The 15,104-nt window shown below is 38.3% G+C and overlaps 1 protein-coding gene across 3 annotated transcripts in view; it reads left to right on the top strand.

Annotated features, from left to right (window-relative positions):
• Positions 1 to 15,104, top strand: part of DMD (dystrophin) — a gene marked incomplete at both ends in the record, with an annotated part of 1,846,964 nt that overhangs the window by 696,810 nt on the left and 1,135,050 nt on the right. For all 3 annotated transcript variants that reach the window (XM_084636024.1, XM_084636023.1, XM_084636025.1), the window contains one exon: positions 2,369 to 2,530. In XM_084636024.1, the coding sequence (XP_084492150.1) occupies positions 2,369 to 2,530 (162 nt within the window). The remainder of the gene's footprint in view (positions 1 to 2,368; positions 2,531 to 15,104) is intronic.

The raw sequence follows: 15,104 nt of genomic DNA, 5'->3' as shown, positions 1-15,104 counted from the left end.
ATATAGTGCCAAGGAGCCTCAGTCATGGCCCAGGACCCCATTGTATACAATCCAGTATAGCACCTCTGTCCCCCTATGTTTATAATCTAAGTACAGTACATAACAAATTTGGATGATGGCTATTATTTTAGCATCTGAAACCTGAAGTGAAATCTTATGCACACGTGAGCACACAATGTCGGGGGGAACACCACTGCCAGCTGGCTTTTCTAGCTATTACTTTATGGTCCTCATTTTCAGTCACTGTTTTTATAAATGATAGATGTTGACAGTTTTCAAAACTGAACTTACCCTTTTTAATAAAAGACAGATTAGGGTTCTAAGAATTTGATGTCTCTTTCCAGAAAATGTCCATATTCACATTGACTATAAGAGAAAGTTAAAACCTCAAAGCAGATGAAAGTAAAAGTCATGAAAGTAGCAAAGTCTAGTGGTACATTATGAAGTAACATTGCTTCAGTAATTCATTTTCTGATGTAAAGTGGATTATCTAAGCACTATACCCAGATGTACAGACATACTTTTCTTAAGCTGCCTACTGTAATTTTTTAACATTAGCTTTAATAAAAAAATGTAATCTGCTCTTACTTTAGTACCTCAGGTGCTTCCATTAACATTGACAGCATGGATCCAACCTGCAAAGCTTTTCTGTTCCACAGAAAATTCCTAAAACTGGCAACCACAGGGCTGTTATCTAATAAGCTGTTTAGAAATAGTACAAAGCATCTTACAAACACCCAAAATAGTAAATACTGATAGGGTACTCTATCCTTTCACTATTAACATCAGCCAATGAGAGTGTTCAGAATAATAACTCTCTGACTGACTGAAAGTAAGGACCTGAAAAGACCAGCATTCCACTTAGAATATATTATTACCACAGACACACAAAACACTAGCTGATTCTCTGATAGATATTTCAAACCTTTTTGACAAAAGACATTGGGTCCTAAAAACTGAAGGTAGCTATGAAGTCAGAATAAAATGCAACTATCCCTTGCTCAGCAAACAAATCTGTATTTGGTGTGAATACCCACATCCCATGACCAGACAACATGATAGTCCACCCCCAGCGCCGTCTTACTTCTCCTTTAATTCATAATTTACAAGGAAAGTTAGTCACTATTATATTATGGGTAGCAATGTGGCTGGACTTCTACACAAAAAAGCTAATGATCCCAAACAAAGACTGGTATCATTGTTTGTCTCTTTTTGTAGCATGGTATGGAAAAGATTAGGCCCCATTGTACTAGGCACTGAAGAAATATAAAGCAAAGGGATGGGGTCCTTGCCTTCAAGAGTTTACAATCTAAATTCAGGTTTCAGATTAGCAGCCGTGTTAGTCTGTATCCGCAAAAAGAAAAGGAGGACTTGTGGCACCTTAGAGACTAACAAATTTATTTGAGCATAAGCTATTGTGAGCTTATGCTCAAATAAATTTGTTAGTCTCTAAGGTGCCACAAGTCCTCCTTTTTTTTAATCTAAATTCAAGATGGGAGACTACAAGTGGATATAACAAACAGATAGTGGGAAGCACAAGGTAATGGGGAGATAATTACAAACAGTATAATAAGCACCAGTCACAGCTTACCAGCTGATTTATCAAGTGTTTTGAATGCATAATGGCATAAATGGGTTGTTGGGGAAGATTTGAAGGAGTGCTTTTCTCAAAATTTGACAAGCACCATTGTACTTTCTCCCATGCTACCTCTTATGCATGGAAGGAGTTCCCCTGGGCCATTTACTGCCCTTTAATATTTCCTTAAAATGCAGTTTTGGCTTGATGCTTACAAAACACTTGAGAATGATTAACCAGCTGGGGTCCACATTTCTACAAGTAGAAGAGATTATATAGGATGAGGATAGACCATGAAGGGCATTAAAAATGAAGACAAGGATACAATCCTTCTTTCAGAGTTAGCATTCAGTCCCTACTCCACGAAACTTTATATTTCAGATGTGAGAGTTCCTTCTCCAGAGATCTTTTATTCCTCTCACTTGCTGGAATGGATTATCTTGGATTGTGATGACAGTAACCCCATTCTGAGTAAACAAAATCTCTTGAACTATATAATGAGATCAGGAGGCCCATCAGGCTCCAGTGTGGAACACTGCATCAGGGAGGATGGTTTTATTTTACAGTTTTGCTGTCTCCTCCTCACTATAGCTTTGGCTTTTAGGGATCCTTCAAACCTTAGAGTTTTTCTGAATGGGTGGCAAAAAGAGGCGAAATTTATCTTACAAAAAGGTGGTTGTGAAAAAGTCAGGAGTACTAATTTATGCTGCAGCCTATGTTTATGAGAAGAAAATATTGCGACTAATTTTCAATGAATTATGTATGTGTTTGTTTATTTGCTGTTGTCTTTAGGCTGTGAGAAGACAAAAGGTTCTTGAACAGAGTATCCAGTCTGCCCAGGAAATTGACAAAACCCTTCGCTTGATCCAAGAGTCTCTTGCCTTCATTGACAGACAATTAACAACCTACATTGCAGAGAGAGTTGATGCTGCACAAGTCCCTCAGGAAGCACAAGTAAGTTACATGTGGGTTAATAGTCTTGAACTGATTTGTTGATCACAATGGATTTCTGAATCACTGAAGAGTGATGGGCTTTCTGTCTCTCTTTTTTTAAAATAAGAGGTTTAGAATTTTTGCAATGCTCTAAATTAAAAAGACGGACTTGCAACGGGTTTTTATAACACACTACATTTGAAAGGACAAGTAAATTTTAGATAGAAGTATTACTTAAAGGGGTTGTTTATGTACCAATAAAATCTTACTTTCAACTTTTTTACCTGTGCCTCTCCAGATGATTTAAAGGACCTTAAATGCCATGGAAGATTATACAGTAACATTAAAATGGCAATGAAAAACAAAATGTGGCTCTTTAAAATCCAAACTTTCTTATGCCAGAGTTTACTCATCTGCTTCTTCCTACTTTTAGTTGGTTTATTTGTAAAGCCAATTAGATGGCATATGGATTGCTATTGAATTATCTAATCACAGGTACTGTGGTTAATTGTTACTTTGATTTACATAAATATCCTTACATTTTTGTTCTTCAATTTAGGCAAGTTTAAAAGAAAATCATCCTTTCCTTTCCCTCCTACAACTTATTTGTTCAGGCTTTGAATCTAGAGCACGTTTACCATATGTGACACCAGTTTGTACTTTTTACCTATTTTCACTGTCACATCTATCCATGGCCTTGTTTAAAAACAAAACAAAAACATTAAGCTGAAATAAAGCTTGCTATTTCTAATACCAAAGTATTCAAGTTGTACTATAGGAAATCCAATAGCTTTTCAGGTAATTAGATATTAAATAAAAAGTATAGACAATATCAGGAGAAAATAATATGGAAAAGTATCTATGGATTGTAGGGATTTGTAAGGCTACTGCCAACTGCATTTGCTTTTGGAAATAGTGATTCCTAAATACAGATGTCTGGCAGGTAGAAGCTTGAAGAGTTGGTCTCAGATATAGACAAAAATGGTCCAAAGACATTGTGGGCCTGATTTCAGAAGTACGGAGCTCCCACTGAAGTCAAAGGGAGTTTGCAGTTCCGCCACAACTCTGGAAATCCGGTCCTGTGTCTTTTATATTAAAAATAATTTCAAAAGTTAAAAATTCCATCAAAAATTATTTATAATTTAAAGCAAAAAACAAATATTTAGACCATACCAGGCCTTATTCTGCCCTCAGCCTAATTTTACACTGTTATAGTTACTGACTCTAGTTGAGTTGTTCCCATCTTACACCAGTGTAAGAGTGGAGTCCAGCTTAGATGATTTACTCCTCATGTATCAAATTTCAGTCCTAAACTATTTACCCATTGTCCCTTTAATTTTTTTGTTCTTCCTCCTCAAACTTTGATCAACAGAGAGTATTATTTGGTAACTCAGGGCTTAAACCGGCCTCCGTCAAGGTAGCATTGGTATGATTTTCATCTTCTAAATTTATCTCTCTAAAGATTAGCAGTTTAGGAAACATTCAGTACAGTCCGCTTGATATTGCTGCTTATGGACCTTTTCAAAAATATGCTCTGATCAAAATAAATTGTGATTTATACATCCTTTACAAACTGGCACAGATACATCCACAGATGTAGTATTGATGGTGATTCAGGTTTTATATAAGAAGCAATATTTCAGTACTTTAACCATTGAATCAGGGTAACACTCAACCAACCAAAATTTAAGCTGGAATATTTTTGGATACATGGGCAAACTCATTTCTCTTTCTCCAAAAAAATTGTGTTGCACATGGATTTATTGCCTCTTGTCTGATGTTGAATTCACCTAATTGTAATAGGTGTGAAATCAAACAACACAGAATTTGTTGAATCTTTTCCCTTCACAATTTTATTTTAAGATTCAGGTAAAGTCTTTTGTGGAAACCAAGTTCTCATCAGAACAGATTAAGCTCAAATATTACTGTTCTCTGAAGCTCAGTCTGAAGTTCCTGAAAATGTACAATGCATTTTAAATGGGTAAATTATCCTGATTCATTCCACCAGTGGCAGGGCTAAGATACTGGCTCATCTACTGAGGAGTATCTGCTGGCACACCTCCCACAAAGAGATCAGAGCTTTTTCTTCATGATAGAACTCCCATGTCAAAGTAGTGGCTGTCCTGCTACCTGCCTTTCATAGAATCATAGAATATCAGGGTTGGAAGGGATCTCAGGAGGTCATCTAGTCCAACCCCCTGCTCAAAGCAGGATCAATCCCCAACTAAATCATCCCAGCCAGGGCTTTTTCAAGCCTGACCTTAAAAACTTCTAAGGAAGGAGATTCCACGACCTCCCTAGGTAACGCATTCCAGTGTTTCACCACCCTACTAGTGAAAAAGTTTTTCCTAATATCCAACCTAAACCTCCCCCACTGCAACTTGAGACCATTACTTCTCATTCTGTCATCTGCTACCACTGAGAACAGTCTAGATCCATCCTCTTTGGAACCCCCTTTCAGGTAGTTGAAAGCAGCTATCAAATCCCTCCTCGTTCTTCTCTTCTGCAGGCTAAACAATCCCAGCTCCCTCAGCCTCTCCTCATAAGTCATGTCTTCCAGTCCCCTAATCATTTTTGTTGCCCTCCGCTGGACTCTTTCCAATTTTTCCATATCCTTCTTGTAGTGTGGGGCTCAAAACAGGACACAGTACTCCAGATGATGGGACCTAGACAAATTGGAGGATTGGGCCAAAAGAAATCTGATGAGGTTCAATAAGGATAAGTGCAGGGTCCTGCACTTAGGACGGAAGAACCCAATGCACAGCTACAGACTAGGGACTGAATGGCTAGGCAGCAGTTCTGCGGAAAAGGACCTAGGGGTGACAGTGGACGAGAAGCTGGATATGAGTCAGCAGTGTGCTCTTGTTGCCAAGAAGGCCAATGGCATTTTGGGATGTATAAGTAGGGGCATAGCGAGCAGACCGAGGGACGTGATCGTCCCCCTCTATTCGACATTGGTGAGGCCTCATCTGGAGTACTGTGTCCAGTTTTGGGCCCCACACTACAAGAAGGATGTGGATAAATTGGAGAGAGTCCAGCGAAGGGCAACAAAAATGATTAGGGGACTGGAACACATGAGTTATGAGGAGAGGCTGAGGGAGCTGGGATTGTTTAGCCTGCAGAAGAGAAGAATGAGGAGGGATTTGATAGCTGCTTTCAACTACCTGAGAGGTGGTTCCAGAGAGGATGGTTCTAGACTATTCTCAGTGGTAGAAGAGGACAGGACAAGGAGTAATGGTCTCAAGTTGCAGTGGGGGAGGTGTAGGTTGGATATTAGGAAAAACTTTTTCACTAGGAGGGTGGTGAAACACTGGAATGCATTACCTAGGGAGGTGGTAGAATCTCCTTCCTTAGAAGTTTTTAAGGTCAGGCTTGACAAAGCCCTGGCTGGGATGATTTAATTGGGGATTGATCCTGCTTTGAGCAGGGGGTTGGACTAGATGACCTCCTGAGGTCCCTTCCAACCCTGATATTCTATGATTCTATGAGACCTCACCTTTAGAGTGAATGCCATTCTTTTTCCAGGGAAGGGGATAATTCATTTGTGATGGTTAATCAAACCCAGAGACTATAAAATAAATTCTTCAGTAAAGTATGTTGCACTCCTAGAAGAATAGAAGGAATTTTAATCAGAAAGATGTCAAATCCAGGGCTGAAATTGAGAGGAAATGAAGTGAAATGCAGCTTCTCTTGTTAAACTAAAGTGATTACTTTGATACATGTAGAGAGATGGCAAAAGAAAAGGGGAGTTTTCAGTGTTAAATATGCGCTATTTTAGCCCTGCTTTGGATCACCTTTTGAATACATATTCCATGTGCTTCTGACTCCACCATGTGGCACTGAGAATTTAATGCTACAGAACTATTGCCGGGTAACAGACTACTTGCTGCCTGTCTCTCTCCACCTGCCACTGAAGATAATGTATTCAAACACAGTAGCCTAACCACTGCCATTCAAAGAAATTAATGGGTTCAGATGCCTGTAAAGCAAAGTGATAAAACCATGTGTTGAAAGAGAATAAAATAAGACAAATCTTAAAAAAATATATTCATAAAGGAGAAGTCATATCTGTGTATGCTTGACCTCACTATTCCACAATGACCTCTTTTTAATCTACATGAATATACAAATGTTGTGCAATTATTAAAATCATTACTATGGAAATTTTCTCACCCTTTATTTTTACAAACACTCTTTCATTATATTTTTTATTTGAAGTACATGGAGTTTTTAAAGTTGTGCTATTACAAAAAGAAAAAAAAATCTATTGCAAATATAAAATTTGTGTGCTACTTAAATTACTCATTCTGTAATAAACAGTCTACTTACTGTGAAAGAAATTTAAAAAAAATAGTTATGTGCTGCAAACTAATTTCTAGGTTTTTTTCCAGTTGGCATTTTTTTATTATATAAACCAGTTCCATAACACTTATAGCATTTTTTTTTATTCCTCAGTTTATGATGTTACTTTGAACTTTTCTTGTTAAAGTCCAATTATTAGTGTAGGCTCCAGTCCTCCTAGTGTAGGCCCCAGTCCTCCAAAGACTTACATTATTGCATAAGTTTGTGCTCATAGTTCCACTGAAGTCTGTGTGTTTTAACTAACTGGTTGCATGTTTTTTAATGCTAAAAGTTTAGGTTTGGTTTAAAAGAATTTTAAAAGAATTTTCCAGATAATTAAAGATATGGCATTGTATAAATGCTTAGCTTTTTTCATAGTACACATTCTGTTTAGTTCAAGAAGCAGCATGGCTTTTTATGGTGTGTGAAAGAAGCATCTTCCTGGGCTCAGCTAAACATTGCAAATATCTTAGAATAGGCTTTTGTCTGTTTTTTCTGCTGTGCACTTGTCTAAAATGCAGTGCTAAGGACAAATGATCTACATAAAATTACTTAGTAAATGAAAGAGAGGCAATAAATATCATATATTGCTTTTCTACTATTGCCCCTTCACATTCTGAAAGAGTAATATTTAAGTAATCATACTTGTATGTTGGTATGCATTAAACTTCTGATTACATCTTAAGTGAGAGTGGTTATTCATATGTTGTTAAAATACCCTTGTGCCTTGTACTGGAGCAATGCTAATGTGATGCCTTAATAGCCAAAGTTGTTGAGTTATATGACATCTCACTTAATGAGGAACACAACATGCTACACATCGTTGACTACAGAGTCAGTGACTTAGGATAAAGAATTCACAATGGTGTATGCAGCTGATAATGTTAAAGACATTAATACTTTTTTCATGTTCAAAACATGGAGACTTATTTTATTGAGTTCTCTATGGAACATTAGTACTCAAAAGGGAGCAGCTGATCTAAACATCATTCTGAAATCCAAACTCAGACTTTATCTGAGTAATTTGAATTTCTGCTCAGAATTCTGTTGTTCTATATAGATTCTTATATTGTCCTTATCACCTGTGACAAAGCTCTGCCCTTGTCTCCATGTGTCCTGCATTTCCTGGCGGATTTCGCTAGCCTCAGAGGCTCACTGTGACCCTCCACATAGCCCTTCTCTCTCTAGAGGCAAGGGTCACAGCTTACTGAGCCATTTTCATTATAAGCCAGCAAGGGGGATGAAGAGAAGCAACCCTCCCTCACACAGTGTCTGTTGTCTCCCCTCCTCTCTCCCCCTTCCCCCTCCAATTAATCACTGAGACTGGGAGAAGAGCCTAGGCCCGCCCTCTACTCTGGGCTCCAGCCCAGGGACCCTAATAGTAGCAGCTATGGTAGCTGACTTTTTGGAAATAGGACATATACAATTCCCTGGGCCACTTCCCCACAGCAGCCCTCACTCAATATTTCCTTCACTGTTACCTCAAGGCCTCCTTCCTTGCACCTGATATGGATTTGTACAGCTTAGCTCCTCCTACAGCTCCTGACACACACAACCTACTGGGAAGCTTTTAACTCGTTCCAGCCAGCCCTTGATTGGCTTCAGGTGTCCCAATTAACCTAGCTATCTCCACTGCTTTCCAGAAGGATCTTAATTGGCCCCAGGCATCTTGATTAACCTGGAGCAACTGCCATTTGGTTACTATGGTACCAGGGATTTGTTTATCCTGGGGCTAACATACCTGTTCCTCACTACTTTACTATAGCCTTGCCCCGTCACACACCATAGTATCTGTATGCCTTACAGTAGTGTATTAAGCGATGTGACTGACATCAGTCATGTGTGGTTTGTTCTTTCTGTCAGCTTCACAGAGGAATAGGTCTGTGTGCAGGTAGTGTTTTGTTTTGATACGGTTTTATTTGGGTTTTTTTTTTTAAAACACATGTTGCTATGTGTTTGTGTTAGAGAAAGCACAGTGGAAGCCGTGCACCTTGCACTTGAAGTGAAAGACAGTGAATTAGTGGTGGTCCTTAGTTCCTGTGGGAGTTTGTGTCATCGTCGGACTGGCCCCCCCAAAAAGCAGAAGGGTAGAAAATGCGCTATGTTGCATTTCCATTTTTTATTTGTAATTTACATAAATTTCCACTTCTATATAAATTATAAGCATAGAGTATAATCTGCTGTTAGATCAATCTGTGGAGGAAAATGTTTAGCTTAGGGTTTAGTATAGAAGCTGTCAAGCCAAGGCAGGCACAACCTGCCTTGATTCATTCATGTTTGAGTAGTCCTTGAGGAGTACCTTTTCCTGAATCTCACTCTCACTTGGATTTATAGATGTGACTGCAAGTTTGAAATTAGCTATGTTGTCTACTGACTAATGCTGAAGTCCAGTGAAAAGACACTAGAAAGTATAGAGAGTATGATTAAACAGGGCTCAGAACTAAAATACTTAACACGCCAGCTACTATGAAAAGGTGTAAGTAACTTCAATCAATCCCATCATATATTGCTGTTTGGGAAGGAGGAATCCATTTAAACTGTGAAAGATGCCTGCTAGCCTTTCTTACTTGCTATCTGTTTTTATTAGAGCTGTGATGGAACAGTTTTTCATCAAAAATGTTGATTTGACAGAATCAAAACATAAGGGGGGGGTGAGGGGGGGTGTCAATTCTGTCAAAACTTTAAACAGAAACCAAGCAGGCTAGCTTCTCTGCTGCCCCTGTCACTGACTGGCTACCTGGCCAGCTTGCCACTGTCCAGTTCCCCAACATTACATTATGACATGAGGTGTCATTTTTTTCATTTATATTATTTTATTTTATATTGCTTTGTATTATATTTATTTTATATTTTTATTTTACTTTAATTTATATTATTTTCATTATACGAATTAGAGTGGGAAATTACCAACCGAGTTGCCAATTAGGATACCAATTACAAATAACCAGTTGGCATATCAATTACCAGTGAGCAAACAAAGTTCTAGTTACCAAACCTATTACCCATATAAATATTAATTACCAACTACCAGTTAGAATACAAATAACTAATAACAAATTAGAATACCAATCACAATTATTTTTTTCATTTTATAATACATATTCAAAATAATTATTAAATGCTCATTTTAAAATAATATAGTCAAAACATTTTGACTGTTATATTATGTCATGTTATAATTTAATGGTCAAAATGTTTAGACTTTTATATTCTATTATAAATTATTATGGAATGCACTATAACCTGTGTCTAGTCAATACATTTGAAATGAAAACTTTAGATAAAGCCAAAAGGAAGGGTCTTGTCCGTTTTTCTAACATATAATTTTGAAATTTAGTTTCACAAGAAATATCAAAATTTTGATATTTTCTGATTTGGAACAGGGAAAAAAATAAAAAATTCAGCTTGTCCTGCAGAATGGGAATTCTGGGGTCTGGTTAAAAATAAATAACTTTTCCACATGCTTTAATAGATCTTAAACCATGAGGATTTTTTTTTAAATCTAAATTTAGAGTTACCACCTTTCAGGGTAACTGCACCTGTATTTCCTCCTTTTTTCAACCAAGGGCACTCACTCTCGACTCCCAGCTCCTCAAGTCATCACTTCTCTTGGACAGAGACCTGTGGCTATTTTCCTCCTGACTGCATGCTAAGGCTGCACAGCTCCCTGATTTACACTGTGATATTCCCAGCAAGCCAGACTGTCTAAAAGGTCAACTTCTGCAATTTGCTTTCTCTCCAGAGGCTATGAATAATGCAATTGTCTGTATTTAGGTGTTACCACACAGCCCTTTCTAAGCAAACATGTTTATTCTTAAAATTAAGGCATTACAAAAAAAACCCCAAAACTGTTCAAAATAATAAAAGAATCTACACATATGCTAAAAAGCTTACCAGAGGTAACCCCAAATCCAGCCCTGGCTCTGATAGTTGTCAGTCCTCCAAAACCCACAACTGTTTTTCCCAGTGGTTACAAGTTCATAACTGTCTCAGATTCAGAACCAGAATCATGACTGAACAGATCAGCCTGTTCCTTTATATAGGTTAGGTCTTTGATCTCCAACCTCTGAGAACAGATAATCTGCACATAATCACCTTCTCTTCAGTGTATAGCTTCAAAAGGTTGGGTTTAACATAGGTTAAACGGAGGTCAGGCATTTGCATTAACCTCTCCGTAGCTATTCCCCAAAGCATCTTCTTCACACTTCTTGTCACAAACAGTCCATTCTCGTCTGGCACAATCTCAGTATAGTCCTTTGAAAATCCAGGGCTCATATTACATCTCCCTCTTAGAGAGATTACATACAGTCCCGTCCCACAATAATACATGAACTTTCCAATGAGATTTTTTAAGAATATTGCAGAAATTGTCATATCTTTCACATACAGCAAATGCACAAGTGCACCTATGATGAATGAAATATTGTATCGAAACTATTTTCATACTCTTCGTAATTATATTTTTGATCCTGGTTTTATAGTTTACACCTAGCGTATAGGATGTTTGCAAATAAAGTAGTAGTGTGGAATGTTCCCGTTGACTCAAAGCTGCAGTGTTGTGGTCTAGTGGTTATACATTGAACTATCATCTGTTAACTAAAGGTACAACCGTTCAAGATCTATTTAAATCACTGTTTTTTTAAAAAACCTGTTTACATATACACTTCATGCACCAATGGAGTTTTTTTTCAAGTTGTAAAGCAAAGTAATTTGTAAAGATGTTAGCTGTTGCCTGCCAAACTCACATTGGCTCAGAAATGTTTCCTCTATTCTGGACCCACAAAAATTATTATTTCCTTCTACTAATAAATACCTCTGTGCCTAGTGGTTTAGAAATACTAAATTAGGTGTTCAGTAAATGTTCTTTTCCCAGGAGCAGATTGAATCTGAGACTCTGCCCAGCCCCATTACCATATATGGCAATCACATCCTTGGGAGCAATAATAGAGGACTTGCTGAACATGTTGTCCTAACAAAGGAAGTTATTCCCAAGCTGTTTGCTGTCAGTTGTCTACAGAAGAATTTTTACAGGGAACTTAGTCTCAAGTTATTGGTTTTTCCCTGGCTAATAGAGCAAAGACCTGAAAGTGGAAAAAAGCAAATGGCAATGTAGTCTAAAAATTTCCAACCCCATCTTTTGCAGTGCGGGGGGACTAGAAAGTGTCCCTAAGACTCTGCAATAGTATAATGACTTGTACCAGATTTTCTCCATTCTCTGATGCAGCGGCGTATTAGCCCCTAGGCTGACAAATTTGCAGGGGCGGCAAATTTATAATAGCAGCCAGAGACAGCTTCCCCCGGTGTCGGTTCATGCCCTCTTCCCCCGGCCCTGCCCCAACTCCACCCCTTCCCCGCCCCCTCCCTGCCCCTATTTGTCCCCTTCCCCAAATCCCCGTCCTAGCTCCGCCTCCTCTTCTGAGCAAGCCGTGTCCCCCTTTCCTCCTCCTTCACGAAGCTGTTTCATGCACAAGCACTGGCAGGGAGCGGGGAGAAGCAGGACCCAGCGGCGCACTCAGGGGAGGAGGTGGAGTCAGAGCGGAAGTGAGCTGCGGGGGGAGGGGGGCAGCAATTATTTCTGGGCCTAGGGACGGCAAAATCATTAATCCGCCACTGATCTGATGGGCATACCCAGATGAAGGAAAGGATGGTCCTGAGAATTGAATGAGCTCTCCTGTTTATCGTGATCCTAGGAACCCCACAACTCACCTCTTTAGAGGAGATTTAGATTGTGTGGGAAGAGAGGAAGGAGCATTTCCACAGTTGGTCAAATTTGAAATTAACATATACGTATGTTGTAGATGTAATTCTTGTAAAACTTCAAGGACTAGGAAAACAAATGACATTCCCTTTCAGATGAGATCCAGATGTTAACCAATTAGTTTTGTGATTCTGAATTCCATGATCCACATTTTAAACAATGGGCTCTTAAAATTAAGAGTCTTGATGTGTCTTTAGTCAGCTAATAAGCACTTGGGTACCTACAATGGTTATTTAAGCACTTACATGCAGTTCTAAGCCCCTAACTTTATGCATCCATATAAGAATATGTGTTTGGGTTTAATTATATTGGGTTTATTGAATATGTTCCTGAAGATAACCTTATAGTAGGTCCAACAATAATTACAAATTAATTTGCATTCTGCTGTAGAGAACAGACATTGTTAGCTATTCTGTTCGGTAATTACTACATTTTTCAAATAAAATTATCTCCAGCTCTACCATAGTGATATATACCATCGCAGAATAATAAATAGGTGTCATGATTAGCGTGTTCCTTCGTGGGTGTCACAGTAAAGAGTATTGTTTTGCTACCAGTCACACTCTCTGAGAGGCTCTCCTTTTATGTCTCTCTGTCTTTCTCTCTCTTTCTGGTTCCCTTCCTGCCTTCCATTCAATTTAAAAAGGGAATTTCATGGATATTACATTTGAGAAGTACCCTAAGTACTTACAGTGCTCTATTATTAAGTAGCACATGTCTACATAGGGCATCTAGATAAGTAGCAACTGATCAGTACACATGATCAGTACTATTATATTGAATGGCTAAATATTTAAATCTAAACTGTTACTTTGAAATAAGTAAACTGGAAGATAAAGCGAGCACCATCCTTGAAAGCCTAATGACTTATGCATAATGAGTGGTAATTACAAGCCTTTAACATCAGAAAACCCCAAACACCAGGAAATTTTGGCACACTACGTGCTGCAATTCAAGAAGATGCACATAATTATATAAAAAAGTAAATATTACACTAGCATGCAGAAACACCTTCTTCTGCCACCTGTGCACTTGTGCATGTATTGTTTATTTGTGGAGTACACCAGGCTCTTAAAAATAATAATAGTCACAGTTAAATCTACAACTCTGTATTCTCATTGGTAATTTTGGTAAGAGAGCTCAAATTATGCAAAAGGCTCACTACGTTTGCAATTAATCTAATACATTAGCATTTATATTCAATTACTGCATACAAAACCAAGGTATAACAAAAGTGCATGATTACTCCTACATCATGTCTCATTAATATCTTACCATATTAGTCTAACATCAGTGTCAGAGCCCATAGAGTTGTATAGTCTCTTTTCTCTGGCATGTCCTGATTGAATCTGTTCAGAAAATTGCATGGTTATACAGCAGCCCACAATTGGACTCTCTGTTGGAACTGCTAATGGAGAAGAGTGGTTGAAAGAAAGCCAAATTGGCCTCTCCTTCTCAAAACCACCACTGCGTCTGCTGGAGAAGTCTGTGGCTGGTTGCCTAGTTTTCAGTTATTGGCAACTACTGGGTTTTATAGTTTGTTCTCCTGCATAGCAATTTATTCCTGGTACCTGTTCATTTTTTTTAAATAGCCTTAAATTCTAGCATGATAATTCCTTTCTTTTTTATGATAATAGATTTTCAGAATCAGGCTTCTAATTTTTAAATGCAACATTTTGGCACCTGAGACGGGGAGCTCAGATAACACCCCCATACCTCCTCACTTGGGCCAAAACTTTGAAAGGTCTCAATTCTGCCTTCTTCCTGTTTTACTCCTCTCATGATACTGCTCTGCTACCTACCCCAGTAAAGGAGACTAACAACTTAAAACGCCTTGTTCAAAAATTTTAAGTAACACTTAAATTATTTTTGCTGTTCAGGCGTTTGAAAGTTTTCTTGTCTGCATAGTAATCACTGGCATTTTTATCTGTTTGAATAATCGAAGTGATGCTTTCTGTGCCTTCTTGGTTGCACAGATTTGAACTGCTTCCTCCTGAAGGTCCACAGTCTCGGCCAGCTTATGCTCTATTGAGATGGTTGCAAGGCCGATCAGCCTCTCCTGTCTCATTGTGGAGCATAGGTGTGTTTTTATTAACTTCAGCTTGGAGAAGCTGCGTTCTCCACTGGCAACTGTTACAGGAAGTGTTAGAAGTATGCACAACAAAAGCATTTGGAAAGAGGGTGGTCATCTTATTTGCGCACATATATTCCAAAACAGCCTTTGGAGTTGATCCTGCTGAAATGTATCTTGAAAGGGCTTTCAGTTCATCACCTAAATCACTCGCATCAATATCATGCATATCATCATGTGTCAACACTGTCTCTAGTGCCCTGCATTGCTGGTGTAGGTCATCTTCAGGAATAGTGAGGAGTTTTGGAATATCATACAATATCCCAAATATACTGCTGTGTTCCTTGAGCTGCATGAAATGTTCTTCAACTGATCGTATTGAACAATCTAGCACCTGGTTAAAGAATTCAACTTTGAATTGTTGT

Source organism: Lepidochelys olivacea (genome assembly GCF_965140295.1).
Source record: "Lepidochelys olivacea isolate rLepOli2 genome assembly, chromosome: 1".
Classification (NCBI taxonomy): Eukaryota; Metazoa; Chordata; order Testudines; family Cheloniidae; genus Lepidochelys; species Lepidochelys olivacea.
The sequence above is the reverse complement of the archived record's forward strand: the minus strand, read 5'-3'. Positions and strand labels throughout refer to the sequence as shown.